This window comes from Argentina silus, assembly GCF_951799395.1.
Source record: "Argentina silus genome assembly, chromosome: 2".
NCBI classification, from domain to species: Eukaryota; Metazoa; Chordata; class Actinopteri; order Argentiniformes; family Argentinidae; genus Argentina; species Argentina silus.
Genome location: NC_139656.1, coordinates 28152729 through 28173748, shown reverse-complemented (window position 1 = coordinate 28173748; position 21020 = coordinate 28152729). Strand labels below are relative to the sequence as shown.

The 21020-nt window shown below is 41.9% G+C and overlaps 2 protein-coding genes across 2 annotated transcripts; both read right to left on the bottom strand.

Moving 5' to 3' along the window:
• Positions 1–416: 416 nt before the first annotated feature.
• Positions 417–6213, bottom strand: hepacamb (hepatic and glial cell adhesion molecule b; the record flags this gene model as incomplete). The annotated part of the gene is made up of 7 exons (XM_083665291.1): positions 6111–6213; positions 3847–4188; positions 2764–3045; positions 2142–2235; positions 1688–1758; positions 1215–1282; positions 417–737 (listed from the first exon to the last, which is right to left on the bottom strand). The coding sequence occupies exons 1-7, from the start codon at positions 6196–6198 to the stop codon at positions 417–419; spliced, it is 1266 nt and encodes a 421-aa protein (XP_083521417.1). The 5' UTR covers positions 6199–6213.
• Positions 6214–12216: 6003 nt separating this feature from the next.
• Positions 12217–17662, bottom strand: nrgna (neurogranin (protein kinase C substrate, RC3) a). The gene is made up of 3 exons (XM_083691804.1): positions 17542–17662; positions 14699–14845; positions 12217–13172 (listed from the first exon to the last, which is right to left on the bottom strand). Exons 1-3 carry the CDS (start codon positions 17554–17556, stop codon positions 13152–13154), a joined length of 183 nt encoding a protein of 60 aa, XP_083547930.1. The 5' UTR covers positions 17557–17662; the 3' UTR covers positions 12217–13151.
• Positions 17663–21020: the final 3358 nt, after the last annotated feature.

Here is a 21020-nt window from a genome sequence, read left to right as displayed (position 1 = left end):
ATTAAAAAGATCAATTACATGAGATGAAAAAAATAACATGTATGTTTAACTCAACTGATCTCATCAAAACCAGAGCAGGAGATCAGCTGGGTCTGACTCCTTGACTTCAACTACAACTTCAAACTGGTCTATATTGTGGCTGATGACAGTGTATTTACAAGTCCATTGAGGAGAGAGCATTAAGTGCTGCGTTGGGCTCTGAGACAAACATTACTGTACTAAAAAGTCTTAAGATCATAAAAACATATGTACATACATACATACAGTCACTATGTGAACTTCACACAGAGTTATCAAGGTACGAAGGGAGGAAGTAGCAAACTGGCCATCTGGAGCACCGGGAGAATTCCCAGTGGGCCGGTCGATCTGTGGGCTGCGGGGCCTGGGAGCGACGCGATCTGTGTACACCAGGACAATCAGGCCTGAGCAGAACCATTGAGCTCCAGTTTGGGGGCGGGCTCTTCCATCTGACGGACAGGAGGTATGCCCACTGGGGCGCGGAACATCCGCCCAGAGCTCCGCGTGCGTGGCGGGGAGGGACTTGCCTTGCCTTGTACCTTGTTGTGGTGTGTAGGGGGGGAGCTGACAGGGGTGCGTGGGTACCTGCGAGAGGAGCGGGCGGGGGGTTCAGGGGAGCGGGAGGAGGGGGGCAGGGAGCTGCTGTAGCTCGGGGGGCTGCTCGGTTCAGGAGGGGAGCTCATTATGCTGGATGACTCATGGTCGCTCGTAGGGGAATCCTAAAATGAAACAAACCAAGTCGATACACACACACAAATCATGCTCACCTGAACAGGTAAAAAATCTCACCTAAGGCATGAAGTCACTATATTCCATAGGACATTATAGCAGTTTTTAATGGCTTGAATGAAGGCTTAACAATCTACCAGCCTTTCTCAGTATGTCTGGGCATTTCTTTGATAACTGAATTGATCAAAGTGAGTACTTTTAGGCATGCTTCTAGGGACTGAGCAAATCTAATCTAATTGTATTGGTCACGTACATCGCATACAGCTGTAAGTGATGAAGTGAAATGCTTTTTGAATTTAGCTCCTCATACAACAACAATCAATAAATCAACAATACAGTATAATAAAGTAAGAATAAAGCAATAAAGTAATAATAAAGCAATGACAGTAGTCGTGCATAGGGTGCAGTGTAGTAGTAATAATAATGCAATAACTGTTTTTGCCTGTTTGATGACAGGCCTGTACCGTTTCTTTAAGGATGTAGAGCGCCACTGGATTCTTGCGTTCATGTTCTGTCATTTTGGGCAAAATGTCAACTGTATAGAAAGAAAGAATCATTGAACTGTGACTACAACGACCTTTGAACTACAACGAGTGTCATTTAACATGCTCAGTGTTCAGAAAATGACTCTTTTTGTGCATTACAGTTCACTCTTCTGCTGAAAGCCCCATTTTCCTATTTTCCACCTAAATGACCATACGCAAACTACTCACCCAATACACAGTCCCTCATCAATTTGTCAACAAATGATGAACAAAATTTTGCCACTTTCAAGAGAGAGAAAAAAGGGTTTCTATAGACTATAGAAATACGCAGTTTACTGTACTATGAATAACTGATCAGACATATCAAATTAAAGCAGCGATTGGGGGGGGGGCATCCTGGAGTACTGGTTAAGATGTTGTAAAGAGTTGTAAAGAGTTATAATTATGTTCCATACCTGCATGATTCATTGGTGAATGTACATAGTGGTCTAGCCTTGAGAGGGGCTTTCTAACAGGTCGTTTTGGCCTAGAAAACAGAAAAGTGGGTACAGCTAAGATATCACTTAGTGGGCACATTACGTATTTGTACTTTACATATGACTGATTCAATCACGTTGCAAGTACATACATGTGATAGTATAATGCATGTGAAATTCAACTGTGTGCTACAGCTGTCTAAAATCGTGAGGTGGTAAGTGGTTGATGTTGATCTTTTGCATTTACCTCACTAACACTACTGTACATCAACACCATTACTCAATTAACTGTACCATACTGATGAGACGATTATGTTATCGGGGACAATTAACAAATCCTCTTTACTGTACTCCTCTTTCTATCCCAAAGGACCACAGCATGGACATGAAAGCACACAAACATCTGCAGAAATGAACAGCAGCAAATTCTTACTTTTTGGAAGGCTTCCAGCAGGCGCACACTGTTACCAGGGTGATGAGGAGGAAAATGCCCCCGGTGGAGAGAATGATGTAGAGGGAACTCCTCCCTGTGAAGAGACCATCTTATGGTCACACCAGGGAACATGGAAACAAATAGCACAGTGCTACTTTAAAGCATGTTCAAGCAGAATTGACTGTATGTGCTTCCTCCCCCATTTACCCACACACTCTTTGAACATAGTAGTTGGTGAGGTCCCGGCCCTCCCACTCCTGATATCAGTTTTCTGTTTTTTCCCTATGGGGTGAGGTTTTCTTTTTTTCCTATCTATTTCTTGCCTGTTCTACCTTTTTAGAACTTGCACCCCTCCCTCAAACTGCGTTAACTGAGGCTTGAGGAAGGACATTTTTTGGGGGTGCCCTTACAGGCATGAACCACTGTCAGGTAGAGAGAGGCACGCCACAGAAATCACACAGCTTCACCATCTTTGCCACAATAATGTTGTTGCACACATCCTGTGGCTCATACTTCATATATCTGAGCCATGCATACAGTATCTGAGCCTCTGTTTGTCATTGGTTCAAGTCTGTGATACCCCCCCTGTGGACAAGGCAACAAACAGGGTCCCTCAACCTACTGTAGACAGTGAGTTTGATGGGCAGGCTCTTCATGCTGCCAATCGGGTTCTCCACTGTGCAGCTGTAGATGTCATCGTCAACCATCAGCACCCGCATGATGGTCAAGAGCTTCTGGTCAGGTGACAGCAGCAGGCGCGACTCATTGGTCAGGGCTTTCCCGCCTTTGAGCCAGCTGTAGGTGGTCTTGGTTCCGTTGTCATGGGAGCAGTTGAGGGTAAAGTGCTCAGTGAGCTCCAGCACGGAGGAGGCTTCCATGTGGATGTAGGGTCTGGATATAGGCTCTGTGGAGAGGTACGGAGTGGTCAGTATCTCTAGTATACTGCATCCTATTTATTCTGCTTATAATGCTATTGCTAATTCATATACTGCTTACACTGCACAAACTTATACTATACTGCACTACTATACTGCGCATATACTGCACTACCTGTATATACTGTTCACACTGCACTTTCTGCTTTTTTTGCACTTCTGGTTAGGCGCTAACTGCATTTCGTTGTCTCTGTACTTGTACTCTGCACAATGACAATAAAGTTGAATCTAATCTAATCTAATTATCAGTGTATGCTACATGCACATTTTCACAGTGTACACACATTTTCATAATCGTTTTGGTGCTGCATTCAGAAGAAAATTAACTCCATCTGTGCTGCATTAACAGTTTAGGACGGGACGGGACAGGACAGGAACATAGAAAAATGCTTGTGAGCGGTTCCCAGTGAACCTCTTCATGACAATATCTTACCACACAAAGAACACTGTGGACCACCATGACCATACTGTCAGAGGTGGGAAGTAACATTACTTAACTACTTAACTACTTTCGTTACTGTAATTAAGTAGATTTTTCTACTTAAGTAGGATTTGTACTTTAAAGTTAAAGTAGCTTTGAATGTCAATACCTTTACTTTTACTTGAGTACCTTTTGAATGCTTAGCTATTTTATTTCCAATGATCGTTACTGAGTACACCAATGGTCAGACACTGCACTTTCTCCTCTCTCTGTTTGGCTCTCAGTCATACAAATATATACGCAATGTGAGAAAAAAATTATAACAGTGAGCTTGTTATGTACCACCTACCATCCACAGTAAGGTCGATACTGCCCTCTCCAGTGAAGGTATCATCGGTGATGGAGATCTCCACATCGTAGGTGCCCTCGTCAGAGAGCTTGAGATTATGGAGCAGGAGGGTTCCATTCTCAAACACGAGGATGCGGTCCCTGTACTCGGGCCGCAGGTTCCCTATGATCTCGGTGCCGATGGACTGGACCACGGTGACGGGCTTGTCCCTCTTCAGCTGCCACTTGATGACAGGAGCGTCGGGGCTGATGCTGCTGTAGCGGACGGAGAGAAGTGCCTCCCCTCCTAGCGTACCCCGGATCAGAGAGCCTGGGCTGGTGATGTTGACCCCCTCAATGCCTCCTGAACACAGGGGGGGGGGGGGGGGGGAGTGTGACTAAATACCATAACAAATTCCACTAAATTCCTTAAAAGCAATAATAATAATAATAATAATAATAATAATAATAATAATAATAATAATAATAATAATAAATAATCAAGGTCAACAAATTCGAGGACATTCTTTACATGTAAAGGTTACGTAAAATACAATATATAATTAATAATTTGTGTTGCTACGTGTATCGTTTGAAGTGCATATTTGGCCAACTTTAACCAGGTCCGGAACCCAAAGAAACTTCCACTTGTGGAGGGAAAGAAACTACTTAAAACTTGATTGATTGAAATGTTTTGTATTCAAGCATTTGTAGCTGGCAGGCATGACATCTTCAGCAGGTCAATCCAAGGGCGTATGTTAATCAACCTTTAGACCTCTAGTTTAGGCCTACCTCCACGCATTACTCTAAGACTAGCATATCAGCTTTCTCAAGAGTTCATTGACCCCAGGCAGTTCTCTGGGAAGAAAAATATGTGATCAGACTGCCGGGCCAAAAGTGAGTGCCAATGCTGTAGCTAGTGCTGTTGGCTGTTGAGGTGGGCGGCTATGCTGATGACTCGGCTGTGGTCATCAGCCCCCCGCCACCCCCCCCCCCCCCCCCCCCACCCCACCCCCCTCCTCCTCCGCCTGGCCAGAGTGCGCTAGAGCGAGCCTTCGTGGTAGCTCTGCATCGCCGTGGCAACAGCACACAGTCCCAAGGGACGGCTCTGGATGATCTAACAAAAGCTGGGATTGTTTGGCCCAATTTCCTCCCTGGCAGCCCATGAAAAGAGCACTCAGAGCAACACAAGCTCCCCGATTGGCTGAAGCGTAGACAGAGGGCCCCAGTGATTCTGCTGCTGACTGACTGACAACGAAACCACAGTGACAAGACATAACCGCACCTTGAGTATAATCGTAGTGCTATTCCGTAGGTCTACGAAAAAGAAAAAAAAAACTTTTTTGAAACTCCTCACATCAACTTAGAATTGCGTTTGTATATCAAGTCCTCATATAGCGAATTTGTTTGTCTGGGCACCTCAATACGTCCCCTTCAGGTCCTTCAGGAACTTCGCACCAACATCCGGCCACTAACCATAATCCTCTCAGCTTGGAGGATCCTCTGGCTGTGCCATCGTCAGTGTGCAGTTTGGCTCCATGGCACCACTGGCACCATGCATACTGATGGAGGAGGACTCTGGCTATCCTACTGATCCCCAGTGTCCCACATGGCTCTCCAGAGGGAGGACCTCATTGCAATGAACCATACAGCATTGATACAGTACTCTCTTGAAATGCACTTGCTATAAACCATGTCACAGTCTGCCAAACACCATCTACAGTAGGCCTACATCAATCTTTTCATCTACATATTCCGATCACTGATGTTTATTTATGCAATCAGTTACTTTTTAATTATGCTTAGACTCTTGGATTAGTCCCAGAAAAGGTTACCCCTTTGACTTACTGTGTAATCCATATGTAATCCATAACACAACAAATTGATATTGTAATTGTAGCATAATTGTGGTGAATTTGAATGTAATCAAATTAGTAAATGCAATCATTAGTAACATTTGAATTCAGAATGGCTTATGCTTAACTAAGAAAAGTTCATTGAAAAGATTTTCACTTAAATAGATACATGTATTTACATAATACTAATTTACAACCAACAGTTAGGAATATTGTATTAGATTTGCCATAAATAGAAAAGAAAACCTTTGAATAAACATGTCCAATTCTAGAGCCAATGAAATCTGGCAGAGAGCATGCCTTAACCGCCATACACTTGTTCAATCCAAATACCTCCCACCCACTTTCCCTTGCATCGCAAGTGTAGCCTACACATTCCTTCAGGTCAGCACAAATTTGGCGGCCGAAAACAGATGAAAATGTTCCTTACCTGACTGGGATGAAATGAGGAGAAACAAGAGGAGCAAAAGTTGAGGAGCAGCTGTGGCTTTGGAGAGAGCCTCCCTCTCTGCCTTCATCTTGGGTCTAACACTCCGTTTCTCACCCAGACAATTAGCATGATTTGTCCACTCTAGGCACGTCCCCTGAGAGAGCACACAGCCATTCCTCCAAGGCTGGGCTCAGCTGGGACTGGGTGCACACGCTGCACACAAAAGCCAATGCACCAGCAGGACAGAGGGTGTGTGTGTGTGTGTGTGTGTGTGTGTGTGTGTGTGTGTGTGTGTGCGTGCGTGCACCAGCAGGATAGAGGGATGAGTGTGTGTGTGTGTGTGTGTGTGCGTGCACCAGCAGGATAGAGGGATGAGTGTGTGTGTGTGTGTGCGTGCACCAGCAGAATAGAGGGATGAGTGTGTGTGTGTGTGTGTGTGTGCGTGCACCAGCAGGATAGAGGGATGAGTGTGTGTGTATGTGTGTGTGAAGGAGAGAGGGACACACAGGGAGTCAAATATCAATTTCAATTTGTTGTTCAAAATATTTATTTAGATGATTTTTTAGATGATTTTAAAAACTGTTGATTAAACATATAGTTTGGCATAGTTTGTGCTAAGTTGAAGTCATTGTGATGAAAGCTGTACTAAAAGGCTCCTCTGTGTAACAGCACAGTAACACATGAGCACTCACCTTACCTTTACAAAACAAGCAAGTCAGATAATGCTAAATGTTAAACTGATCGGCTCGAAAATCTTTCAGCCTTCTCTCATTTGCTCTCTTTTCCACTCCCCCCCCCCCCCCCCCCCCTTTCCTGAAGTTCTTGCCAAAATGCACTCTCAAATGCAAAATGGCTGCCACTGTTTCTGGCCACAATCTCCTCTATCCTTTCCAGCAGCTCTGAGGCCTGAGTATGATTACTGTCACTGATGAAGATGTAGTACCTATTCCCACATTTATCAAGGAGCCACCGCAAGGCCACCCCCCTCATACTCAATGTGCTGTTCGATGGTCCTGTCTCCCAGCCAGTCCCGACAGGTGAACAGTACTATGGTGTGACTCCAAACATGTGTTCATCTACTGCTCTCCTGCATGCATCTGTGAATGGCAGATCAACCTCAACCAGAAGGATGAAAGCATGGGGTCCGGGGGGGGGGGGGGGGGGGGTACAGAGATACAAGTTCTGCTGTATCATACACATGATATCCCCTCAACCAGACAGGAGCTTCAACCAAATGGATCTTTACTCTCACACTGAGCAGTGCTTCTCCTAGGTCCAAAGGCCTCGCTACCCAATATGATGTTTGCCACTGAGCGTGCCTCTTTACATTTATGGCATTTAGCAGACGCCTGAGTGTGATGTGTGTGTGTGTGTGTGCCTCATACCTTTGTGATCCCATGAGCACTACCCTCAGCTCTGAGAGAGAGAGAGAGAGAGAATCACAGTTTGTAAGATAGAATCCGATTTTAAAAGTGAGGCTCTAGGTTGCGCGGTGTTTAGTCATTTGGGGTATATATTGACTTTGAGAACCAGAAGTCTCAAAGGTTCTGTTATCCTATTTCTGAAAACACCAGAAGATCATTTTTTCACACTATCAGATCATGGATAACTGCCAAGCGGAGCCAAAAATGCGGAGCCAAAGATATTTTCTGTGTGGCCCTGGATTCCTGTCTGATGACAGCAATAGGCTAGTCGTTAGCATCACAAATGCTAACAAACTTTCTTTTTGTTACTTTCTTTCACAAACTTTCTTTTTGTTTTGTGCATAATGCTTCTGAACACGACCCTGCGATTGAAATAGATGTTTCTATAAGGATCTTCCTCAGGGGAATATTGGATTCAGACAGAGGGAGAGAAAATCACCACTCTTTCACGCCTATCATCCAACCTTTGTTGTTAACAACCTCGATTTTATGATAATGCTGAACATAAGATTCCAATGTGACACAAGCATTGGGAGATAGGGCCCTGGGGCTGCTAATTGGTTTGTTTAACTCTCCATGCATGCTAACAGGAGAAGTTCATCTGGGGACGTACCTCCCCGCCTGTCAGACGACACAACAAATTATGTAACGTTTGTTTTTGTTTCTCTCTTGCAGGGTGTGGTTTAGTTTTCTACAAGAGCCTTAAAGAAATGTATTATTTAATCCCCCCAAAAAATGTTTTATACTTTTGTGCCATTGGACATTGGTAACATCCAATGCCAAAAAGACATCCCAAAAACATGAGAGAAGGACAGAGGCGACAGCATGAGCTCTCACAAGCATGAGAAAAATTCCAAGTACAGCACATCAATGAACACAAAACATCCCCTTACGACTTCACTTGAGCGTATTCAAACGCACTCCTGAGATGGAAATGGCCAAAACGAGTTGACTTCACACAGGGCATTGAATGCTCTCCATTACCTCAGTCTGAAACCACTTGTTGTTTTTCTTTTCCTTTCTTATCAATACAAGGAGGGCTGTAGAGAGGAGAGCCCTTCTGGGCTTAGAAGAGTAGGAAAAAACAGGGGACCAATGAGCCAGATGCTCTTCAAAGAAAGAGAGGAATTTAAACACTCTGCAATCTGCATATTGGACCTGCCCATATTGGAGAACCTTAAAAAGGTTACAAAGATAATATTCTTCTTCTATAATTATTTGGCCCAAAGTGAGAAATGTTTCAGTCAGTGTTGCCTTTAGGATGTCAACATGGTTTCTGGGTTGCCGTGGCGTCAGCCTGGGGTACTTTCTAATAAAATCTGGAGTGTATGGAACCAAGGAAACTGAATAGAAAGCACTCTCCTTTGTTGTTTTGCTGAAAGTTTTACGTTCTTAGAATAACCAACTCTATGGTCTGTATAAAGAAGAGCACAAGTGTTACCTCAGTAAAATCTTGACTCAATACAGACATCATATTTAGATAAATGGAAGTTCAGTCAGGACACTTAAGTCATTGATGTACATTTATTTAGTTTAATGAATGTACAATAGATTTGGCGTAATGGATGGTTCCACTCTGATATAGCTCCTCGCTGAATTGAACAACATTATAATACAATATAATATACATAGCAGGGAGCCCATAAACTTCTAACCCCCCGCTTGAATAAATAATATTAAAACGAATAAATAAAAGCAGGGAACCATGAAATTCAACCCCCCGTAGGTATGTAACAACATATTTACATCAACGGAAGTTTGACAGCAGGAAAGAGGATTTGCAGTGGTCTAAGAATAAGAGCTAGAGTGGTTTAGAGATGTTTTATTTGGCTGCTTAAAAAAGTCTCGATCATTTGTGGACATGGTTGATCTATTATGAGAGAGCACTGATGAAAGCATGTAAAACTAAAAAGTCTTCCTTTGCACTATGTATTTTTTCCACTTTGTCACTTGAAAAAAAGTCAAATGAATATGTATTTTTGATCAATTTGATTGATTACCCCTCCTGCCACTAATCTATGATAATAAACGCTGGAAGTCAGGTTCGAAGTTTAAGAGAAAGGTGAGCGTGAATGTTACCGTTTCATTCTCAGATAAAAAACCGAAGAAGCAACTAAATGCAAGCGCAAGGTCGTGTGAATCATTCCTCCAGCAGATCTATGTTGTAACTACACCCTCTGCTGTTCACTGTGAGTCATGGTATGCTCAAGTTCTCTTATGGATAGAAAAAAATGTACCTCCTCAATGAACTTCTGCTTGACAGGCAGCAGTAGTTTGGAACCAGGTAAACAAACACAGTGAGTGGTTCATACTGTATTGGAGTTGTGTGTTCAGTTGTTTTTCATGATCATTCTAACAGAAATCTGTTTATTGCCTGTTTCTCAATCTCCAACTTGAAACCCTTATACATGCATTGAATGAGAGTATGTCTAGCCAAGGTCAGCCTGTGTTGTAACTTGCCTCAAGTGCTCTGCCTGCTGTAGCCACTGACAGTGACATTCTCTTCCCTTTTGTGGTAATGGGTATTAAGAAGGGGCCAATACAAACTGTCAGATGCCACCTGTGCAGGCTCAAACCCACCTTAACAACCACTGACAAATGATAATAACAGGATAAATGCACTATCCTTTGAGATTGACTTTGCTGTTCATTGCTACTGTCAAATGCCATTGCAATCACCGTGGTTGGTTCACCAAACTCTTTCCTCCCTCTGTTCCTCTCATGCACATTCATCTCTCCTCTTTCCTTATAAATCCTTGATACACCCAACCACATCTCGGATGATGCAATCTGATGCATCTGACACATCGGCAGATGCATCTGACACAAAAATGAACACCCCATTTTAAAACTGTGTCCCAAACACGAGCCATATGCACTCTCCTTAACTTCCGATGTGTGATTTTAAAAAAAAGAAAAAAAAAGAAAAGAAAAAAAGTGGCGTGTTTCAAACCCAACAGGACTAGAGGAGATGAAATAAACGACGGTGGCAGCAGCAATGACGGCGGTGGGTTGCCATTGGAAACCTGAGAAAAAAATTCATAATTCAGAACTCCCACCTCAGCGAGCCAGCATTGCATTAGCATCCCAGAGCTGCTTCTCCACTCCACGGCGGTGTGAGTGGGAGCCTGCGTAGGCGGCCTATGGGGCTTCAGTCGGCTCCGGAGCTGCCCAAGTGCAGGAGTCTACACAGGAGGGTTCAACTTGAAGAAGTGAAACTTGAAAATAACTGACGAGCTGCTGCACAACCTATGGCTACGTGGCTGTTGTGTGTCTGCTATCTCTTTTTTTTTTTTTTTTTACATAAGGTTGAGGGTTCAAATTCAGAACGGAAAGAAACACAGGCTATTTGCTATTGTTAGTGACGTTGATATTTAAATGAATGTTGTGCCCAGTCTGCTACATTGTCTGTTTCCTGGCGGGGTCAGTCAGAGAAGGACCCCCCCACCACCACCTCCTTCCGGCTATTTCAACAGCGGACTATTATTACCATCAAGAATAGCAAAGAAACTCTGGCAAAGCGCAGGTCACATTAGATGCCATCCCCACTTCCTTTACTTCGATAGCAACTCCAAAATAAATAATAGAGATAAAGAGCACTCTTGGAATGGCGTTTTAGATGAGCAACAACCCCCACCCCCCTCCTTCCCTCCTACCCCCCAAGCAATTTCCTAACCCTACCTCCGCTACCATCACCAGAAGTGCAATCAATGCCACACTGATCCGTCTTACTTAACAGATGCTGATGTTACTAATGTAGGAGTGATGTAACTGTAGCATGCTTCACAATCTGTCCTTTTAGCTAGGCGTTAAATATAACCAAGGTACTATGGGGAGGGGAGGCAGAAAGAGATAATTACCACATGCTCCAGTTTCTCCTGTCCATTGTGATTTGTGCATAGTAATTAAAACATGAGTGCTCAGTAAAAAAGTTGCTCTGAGTCTATTAGCTTCGGAGGAGAGGAGGAGCGGAGCAGAGGAGGAGAGGAGCAGAGGAGGAGACTGGAGAGTCAGTAGAGGATGGGGGTGGGAGGAGGTGAAGGTGTTTGCTTTGGCCTCGATTTCATTCTATTGTTGTTTCGTTTGTTTGTTTGTTTGTGTCGTGTGTGTGTGTGTGTGTGTGTGTGTGTGTGTGTGTGTGTGTGTGTGTGTGCGTGTGTATTTCTTTGCATGAGTGTGAGACAGAGGGGAAGAGAGAGAGAGAGAGAGGGGGGGGGGGTTGGTGTGTGGGAGTAACTTCCTCTTGCATACCTTTGAGATAGCCCTATCCTCCAGCTCTCCAAATGGCTGAATCCAAACTCAGGAGTAGCAGCCGTTCAGATGCGTTGTAAAGGGTTACATCTGCAACAGTGCACATAGCGAATGCAATTCACTCTATCAATTTTTCACCAGCATCAGTGCTACATGGGAGACAAATTAGCCAGGTTTAAAAGATTGATTAGCCACAACAAACGGGGAAAATCACATGGTGATGATCTCTATATGGTGGTACGGCAACAAGGAGGTAACAAACTGTACGCTTTGGTAATGCTGTTGATTCAATGGCTAATCCTCCTTTTATTAATGTTTTCACAGCAAGTCAGCTGAACACCATACAGACATTCACACACACACATTGCTGTTTAGTTAACCATGTAGAGTGTTTACAATTACTATACTTATACCATGACAACTGTCCAGAACAGAAAGGAGAGACAGAAAAGAAAAGGAATTGAAACATACAGCAAAGTCGGGGTCCATCTTTTAGGGTGGAATCCTAACTCGAGGTCTGTGCGTGTGACTCATTTCCCATTGACTTCAACGCAAGATTTGACGGGTGTGACAGAGTTACGCACACAGATCTCAAGTTAGGATACTATCCTTATACCTCAATCCACTGTGCACCTTGCCCATACTTATCACAATGTAAACATAAGTAAGAATATACATAATAAAGCACTGAGCAATAGTATACATTTTCCTTCAATCAACTGAGTTTTATTAAAGTGACATAAAGCACAAACATATTCACACACATTTAAAAAATAAATAAATAATGTAATTGAACTGTCATATCAGTTCAAATGCATACTTTTCTATTGTAAAATGGATACGATTATATAGCCAGATAAGTGAGCACACATGAAAGCTTCTCCAAATAAATTCACCTTGCCATGACTACTACTTCTACTTGACCTGAAAGGAGCAAGGTGCCATTTAACCTTCAAATCCATTAAAATGTACTTTTCACTTGAGTGCACTTGTTCTGTTTACAAAAAAAATCATGCTGTGAAAGGTTATTTGGGGTCACAGACATCTACCCTGATACTAGAGGAGGAAGGAGAGAGTGTGTAGGTGTATTTGTGTGTGTGTGTGTGTGTGTGTGTGTGTGTGTGTGTGCGTGTGTGTGTGTAGACTTGTGTAGACTTGTGTGTAAGAGAGATAGAGAGAGTTCACTGATCAGCGGAGGTAACTCCAAAACCTACCTAGATCTAGTTCTATTTGTGTGGTGTGGTGACGTTTTGTCTCTTCATGACAAGAGCTCTTGATATTGCAGTGGCGTGCGTGTTTTCTGCCAGGAACCGAGACCTCACAGTTCAGGCACTGACGCATCACCTCTCTCTCTCCCTCTCTCCCTCTATTTCTGATCCCGTCGCTTCTGAAAGGAGAGCAACAACATCGTAGGCATCACACGCTGGAGTAGCAGGATATGATACATCACCATAGTGATCCCAAAGCAAACTTAAAAACTGTCTTTTAGCATCAATTTTCAGTATCTACTGAAACATGTCACAAAATGTGAATATTGGTTTCTTTGAGACTGGTGTGCAGTATGTCCTCAGAAATCAGTATACCATGTGCTAAATATGCACTGTATTTATGTAACCCACATGCATTGCATGAATCATGCCTTATCAAACATTATGAAATAAATGCAAATTGTAATAAAACCTTACCTTTCAGGCAAATAAAATATGCACTACATAATCCCCATTGTCTACAATGGTATGTGTGGTGCGAGTGTTCATGATTCATGAACAAAACACAGTCGAGATCTTGCACTCTCATGACATTAACTGGATACCAGCTGTATTATTGCCTAGCAACAAGCAATTAAGTCAGTATTGCTCTGAAACCTTTTTTTTTCCATCCGGGGGCTGGGCTACTGGGGGCTGGCTGGGTTACTGATTCCTGGGGAACTGACTCTGTTAGTTCTCCCTGTAGAACCACAGCTAGACTTGAATGTGTAGCACATTAGGAATATTACCTACAGTATAGCTGACAGGTATCATGCCATTGTTATTATACAGAAAATGATGCATGTTGTTCTATACTGTATGATGTGCTCTTGCTACTATGGGTATCATTTATATATTTATTTTAAGGATATGGGAAATTTTGTTGCACAACAATATATGCCATTTAGCTGACGCTTTTATCTAAAGCAACTTATATTGCAGTGAGTGCATAACATGTTTCAGTACATATGGTCCCAGCGTGAATACAGTAGATAAGCATGCACAGTGAGGGCTACTATGTCCTGCTTGTATGTAATTCCTATGTAATGACTCTCTTGCGACATACATTTTCCATGTCCTTGTCTTTACTCCTAACATTGCATTTTCACAGTCTGTGAACCAGAGCACCATTACTAAATTAATCATACATACAATTAAAAAAGATGCCACTAAGGTTTGGGAATGTCTCACTCTCTCTCTCTCTCCTCCCCTCTGGTGTATAATGGCATCATGTAAAAATAAATAGGCTTGCGTTGTGTCCTACTAGATCTAAATGTTAAATGTTGAATTAAAAAGGGCAGAAATTGCATAACTTCCTTCATATTTCTCATACTTTCCTTTCAAGTATGTTCATGATAAAAGGTTGTGCTAAATGTCAAATATGTGTGTGTGAGTAAGTATACAAAGACCTTAGGGGTATATTCTATTTCTGTTATAAGGGGACTAATTCTTCAGGTAGTTTCTCTGCCACTTGAGTGAATATCAGAGCCCTTGAACTACAGTAACACGCCTAAGATCTAAGACCAAGCCTAAGAGGCCAGGCTAAGTTCTTGGGTTTAAAATACTAATACAAAGCTTGAGACTACAACCCTGTCTTGCATTAAAACCAGACACATTTCTGACTGAGGTCATTGTTGAATCACGATAAAGAGGAAACAAAGCTCACCTCCTCCCTGGGTTTATCATCCTTCATTTTCTTGCGGGTCATGTGACCACGGAAGCTGGCCTGGATCTTCGCCGCAGCCTTGTTGGCCTCGGGGTCGTCCAGGGGGATGTCCATGATGTCCTCCTCATGGGTCCTGGGACACCCGTCCTGCAACACCAAACCAATGTCAACCGCTTCCATCTAATCCAGGGATGAATTTACACTCAGATATGTAATATATATATATATACTGGAAAATATAGGCACTCACTGCAATGTAAGTTGCTTTGGATAAAAGCGTCAGGTAAATGGCATATATATATATATATACTGAATGATCAACAGAATGACATAATAGCTCTGCTTGGATATGACAGCAAGCCTACAGTACCTGAGTGTCTAGTTTAGGTCTGCTGTAGCTGTATGACACAGATGGTGGCTGTACTGTGAGCGAGTTTGATAGTATCTATTTAGGATGTAACTTGAGGTAGGCTTCACCTGCAGGAGAGCCATGGGCTAGCGCTTAAGTCAGGTGGATCGAATATGATACACCAAGAACGAGTCCTAAAAAAAGGTTTTCCCCTCAAAACATGATCGTACCGAATATATACAGTACACATGTCAAAGAAATTCATCATGGTGTAAAAACCGAGAGAGGAAAATGACATCAGAGCAAGAAGGAAGAAAGCACCACAGGTATACGGTATACCTGTAGGTCACATAGACGCCTACCCTCCTAAGCATGCTTGGGAAATGACAAGGGTCATTCTGTACCTGTAAAATATCAATTTAAAACAATGTGAGCGACCTACAGTATGTCCTAGTCGTATCCAGCCACAAGCATACTGAGCCATGTCATCTATCTAACACTGTCACTTATCGTGTAACAGAGTGTCACGGACAGTATCATTCAGGGACTCAGTTTCCGTCAGCACATCTATTTCTTCTTGGCTTGGGGATATCGGAGAGTCAGGGGAGCAGTGGGGAAGCCATCCTTTCCAACGTGTCTTGCCAGTACATGCGGGTAGTTCAGAAAGATGAAAACATGATTCTCTTGTGAATTGCGTGTATCCTAACTGGCAGAAAAACAATGTTATGTTATACAACATGCTTGGGCCTCATAGGTATACAAGGTTCCTGAGGCGAAAGCTACTTTTTTCCTTCCATCTCCATGGGTATCCATCTCCTTTTTTTACTCTATGTATTAGCCAGAAAACAAAAGAAATGTGTGCAAGTTCAAAACAACCAAGTGTCAAGATATACACTTCAAAGTAATAGTCGGTCATTGTCATCACGGACATTAGTTAGCTTTTCAATTATGCAGGTCAAATGATTAGTGAGAGTTAAAATGTAAATGGCCATCTGTCTACTTGGTCACACACACACACACACACACACGCATGTCTTCAAATTATACACTGATAATTACAGTTTCACGTCTTCAAATTATACACAGATAATTGCAGTTTCTAGAAAGTCTAGGGTCCTCCCATTAACACACAGCTTCAAACCCACGCAGTTGAGCAAGGATGAGTTGTGTAACGTACCAACTGGCTATATTCCCTGCTGCCTGGATGGACAAAGAAAAGTTCAACACTTTGCATGAAATCCTCTGCCCCTATAGCTCCCATTGTCTGGGTCGCAACAGAATACGTTTTCGATGTTGCATTGTTTGTGAAGAATTCATTTTCTACAATTATTCATGGTTTCAAGTTCACTTAGTACACGCTCTGATGCAGCTGTCATTTTATCTTAGTATGTCCTGTCTGCCATAGAAACCAACCAAACCAACCATAAACTAAGTTGAACAGGTACCATTGAGAAGAGTTTTTACAGACACCAGGCTTGTACAGATACTGAGTCTTCTAAGTATCTCAATATTACACATATATAGTTCACACAAACCATCTATCTGTGCACTGTACGTCCTCCTTTAAAAAATGCAGATGGTAATTAAATATTCTTTCTCATCCTTAGGCTTTCTCTCTGGGTCTTTCCTTCAGTGATTTGTATGTCTGTTATACTGAAGGTCAGTTTGGTCAACTTTATCTCTTGGAATCAGCCTAAAAGGGGCACAGAACCTGTTCAAGCCTCCAAATCAGTTTAGCATTTCACACCAACCTACTGTATTTGTGTACATATTTTTCATCCTATTAATATTCATCTACACAATTAATGCAAATGATGTCCTATGGTCCAAAAACATTGGATGTTATGTTTAATCTTAAAACCAGTCCTGTCATTTCTGTTCCCAACCAACAACCTAACCAGCAACCTGACCCAGACACGCTGTTTGGTGCGCTGAAGGATGGGGATCCGCCCTCCCAAAAAGACAGACATGAAGCTATGATATCAGGTTCCTTGTCAGACGTCAGTTGTTTAGTAATGACTCCAATGACAACAATAACAATAAACAATTGAGCATAGAAAATGTCATCTCAAAAATGTCATTGGCAATAAAAAAATACCAATGGAACAGCAGGACATTTAACAGACTGCACCTTTAACTCAAACATGAAATCACCAATGATATCAACATTTTCCTAACTGTATCACATAATCTGATTCAGTTGAGTTTAGTCTCATGCACCTGTTCTGTTCTCCATCATTAGACATCTGTTCGGACCAAAATAGGTTGTTTGCCCCTAACAAAGTGAATGTATAGGATCCAGTACATAGGCTGTCATTTTATATGACCCGTAATGAGGCAACTATCGTTAAATTTTGTCATGCAGTTTATCAGAAGTAATCAGAAAATCGTTTTCTTTTGAATTAACAAATTCCATACCAAGATGCATGTAGAACAAAATCTAAAATTTTAAAGTAAAGTAAAACTTCCCAACCATCGATAGGCTACTACTCACGTTTCTACATTCCATCGCGAGAGAAACCAAGAGACAATGTTCTAGATAGAAATATAAGCTTCACTTTTCAGACTTTCACAAGCGGCAGTTCGGAGGGCAGTATTCCCTCCTCTTCTTCCTCTCCGGTAGCCGACTCTGCCTCTTCTCGACTGTATCACCGTAAAGGCAACGATACTCTATCAGCTGATACGACAGACACGACCAGTGACGTGGTTCGTTAAACTACAGATTCCCAAGGTACAGAACATAACAGAAGTGGCTACACAAACCTTCTCACGGCATTATGGATACACGAATGTAAATATATATCATAAAGCTTACTGTATGTATTTGTCCTCTAATCCACAGGCCATAATGGCAATTCCATATGCCTAATGTCATTATTAGTATATAATATATATAATAGGCTGGCCTACAATTCTAATAGGTCACTGACTTTCAATCTAGCTGCAGGAATAAGTGCATGTGAATTGTAAGACTATAGTGTTAAGAAACCTGATGTTGGATTACAGTACATGCAACAGACTTTTACAATCCAAACAATAGATTTTAGTTGATGTACATACTGCATTCCAGTTAGTTTAGGCTACAGTCAGTATAGTTACTACAGCAGAGGTGAAAACCTTTCTTTTGCTCTTTAGCACACTCTCCCAAACCACATAAAAGAATCCAGCATGCTCTCCTCCTTCGAAACGATCCCTCAAAACCCATCTTTTTAAACTTGCTTTTAATCTTTTGTTTTACTGTTTATTGATCTATCTATTATTGTTCTCTTTATGAAATGTAGTGTCTTTGAGTACTGAGGAAAGTGCAAAACAAAATCAATTCATTATTATTATTATTATTATTATTATTATTATTATTATTATTATCTGACAATTACCCTGGTTGTCGTTCCACTATCTGTATGATGTTCATCAACCTCCTCTAACTTCCCTACCCGCTGGTGTTATGATAATATGACTACACTTCTTTTCCTGTCTTCCTCTCTAACCCTAAACCTTCCCTTCACTTGTTTCATTATTTCATTCTCATTACTTTAACTTCTCACTTAATGGAATTCAGTACATAATATGGAGCCCCCCAGGGCTGTGTATTCAGCCCCCTGCTGTACTCCCTGTTCACCCATTTATTTTTTACATTTTACATTTATGCCATTTAGCAGATGCCTTTATCCAAAGCAACTTACAACAAATACATTTGTTGTAAGTAAATGAATCATCTGTCCATCAGTCATCATAAGAAAAAGTAATCTATGCTAGGACCAGGGGCTATTGGCAGTCACACTGCTAGAAGAAGGAATAATTACTTATTTTTTTGTTATTAATTTATTTACAGTAGAGAAACGTGTACAGGGGGGTAGTGGGGATGAAGAGGTCATATGATGTAGCCTGAAGAGATGGATCTCCCACCTAATGATCAGTTAATGACCAGACAGGTTTCACCAGTCAATTCCAAATGTATTAGTCCTGGTCCAAGGTGAGCCGGAGTTAAATACCTTGCAGAATAGTTTCAGGCCCTCCCACTGGAGATTGACAGCAATTGGCTTCAAACAGATAGCTTTCAACAAAAACTAGATCCCAGAGCCCTTAAGGCAGGATAGCCACAGCAAAACTACCAGCAACACACTGACTTTAAACAAAATTAAATTAACTTACTTAGACTGGAGAACAGGCTTCACCACTCAATTTCAAATGTATTGTAGACCCACGACTGTGTGGTCATGCACAGCTCCAACTCCATCATCAAGTTTGCAAGTTCATCACAAAAAATGATGAGTCAGCCTACCGGGAGGAGGTAAGAGTCCTGGTGGACTGGTGACAGGATAACAACTACGCCTTGATTTAATTTGATATTATTTGAATAAATATTGACTGCAATTACAGGAATGCTACGTCACGGATCCTGTTTGCAAAAAAAAAATGTCAAAAGTAAATCATTCATAATTATGTTTTCCTCTCTGTGCACATAGCAGGTTTTTATTTAATATATACTTGGTTTTCAATACATTGTGAGTACACACATCACGTAGTGCATGGTATAAATCTGAACTGACAGGTGCATCCAAATATAGCTTTCTCCCCTGAGAATGCAGGAATGCAGACTGGCAGTCTAACTTTGTGATACTCATGCATCCCTAGAAATGCATCTAGTATGTTAAGACTCCAATGTAATATTGCTGGATTCCTATCAAATTTCATTTAATTTCTGGGCCATCATTCCAAGTGGTACCTAGGCCACATCCACATGCTGGCCAAAATGATGGCTCACCTTTTCATGGTGATGATTGGGCTTAGGTACGGCCACCAGAGCCTGTCCACTTCTGGCCCAGGGAACAAACATTCTGGCCCAGGTTTGGTCCATTTGTGGCAACAGTCTGGCTTAGTGATGGCAATCAAATCTGGCTTAGTTATGGCAACCAGATATGGCCCAGACATGGCCCTGTTCTACTCAAATTGTGGCCAAGATCTGGCCACTGTACTGCAACTAGATCGGGCCATGTGGCCAATATTCCTTATGGCAACCATAACAGGCTCATGTATAGATATATATTGAGTGTGCTGGGTCCAGCCTTATGTATGGTAACCAGATCATGGTTGCATTGTCAGAGATGTCACATTTGTATGGTAACTATAGTTCTGTTCCTTTATTCCAAGTGAAATGCATCAACATTTCAATTGGGTTCACTATGTGCCAAATCACCACAAATTCACGTGTAACCAAGTATTTAATTTGAGTAGATTTGGATGTGCAATTTAAAACTTAGCACATTTCTTTGTTAATGGGGGCTCAAATTAGCTGATGTTAGCAGTAGTTGTTTGTTTAAACAAATCCACACCATGGATAATGCTGCATTCATGATAAGTCAGAAACATAGAACCTCAGAGTAAGTGAAAGTAAGTTAACATACATCATTTGCATAGAGCTTCCTATTGGTTGTTTCTGTTACTCTCAACGTGGAAAACTCTTTCTACAAGATTAGTTTCAAAGTTGGATATATCAGAGTTTCTTAGTTCCGAAATGTCATGAATGCAGCATAAGTTTCTCCCAGCCCAAAGACTACATGCCAAATAAGGATCCATCTGATTATAACATAAAATATCACAAACCTATCCTTTAAGGGAAGGCAAATAGTTTAAGCACTTTGGAGGGCAGTAGTGACACAATACAGAGACTCAACACACAAAACACACTACACAAAATAGAGACTCAGGTAAAATCCAGGCTGTGCTAGGTATTTATTCAACTTAAGGGCAGACCATTAGAACTTGAAAAGTGAAGAGAAAATGAATAATTACAAGAACGCTTAGCTACCAAGCTTACCAGCAACACAGCAATATAAACAACTGCAAAAGGAGCCTAGCCTTCAGCCTCCTACCAAAGAATCCTATTCCCACCAAATTACATACCTTACACACCACCTTAATGAGTGGAGGGCTATGTTGTTTCTTAACCTGAGTCTAATTGGGTGTCTCCTA

What these genes read in the sequence shown, in the direction of transcription:
- nrgna (XM_083691804.1), bottom strand. An exon ending in ATGATAAACCCAGGGAGGAG is followed by an intron (nt 13,173 to 14,698) that starts GTGAGCTTTGTT and finishes CTCTCCTTTCAG; the next exon opens with AAGCGACGGGATCAGAAATA.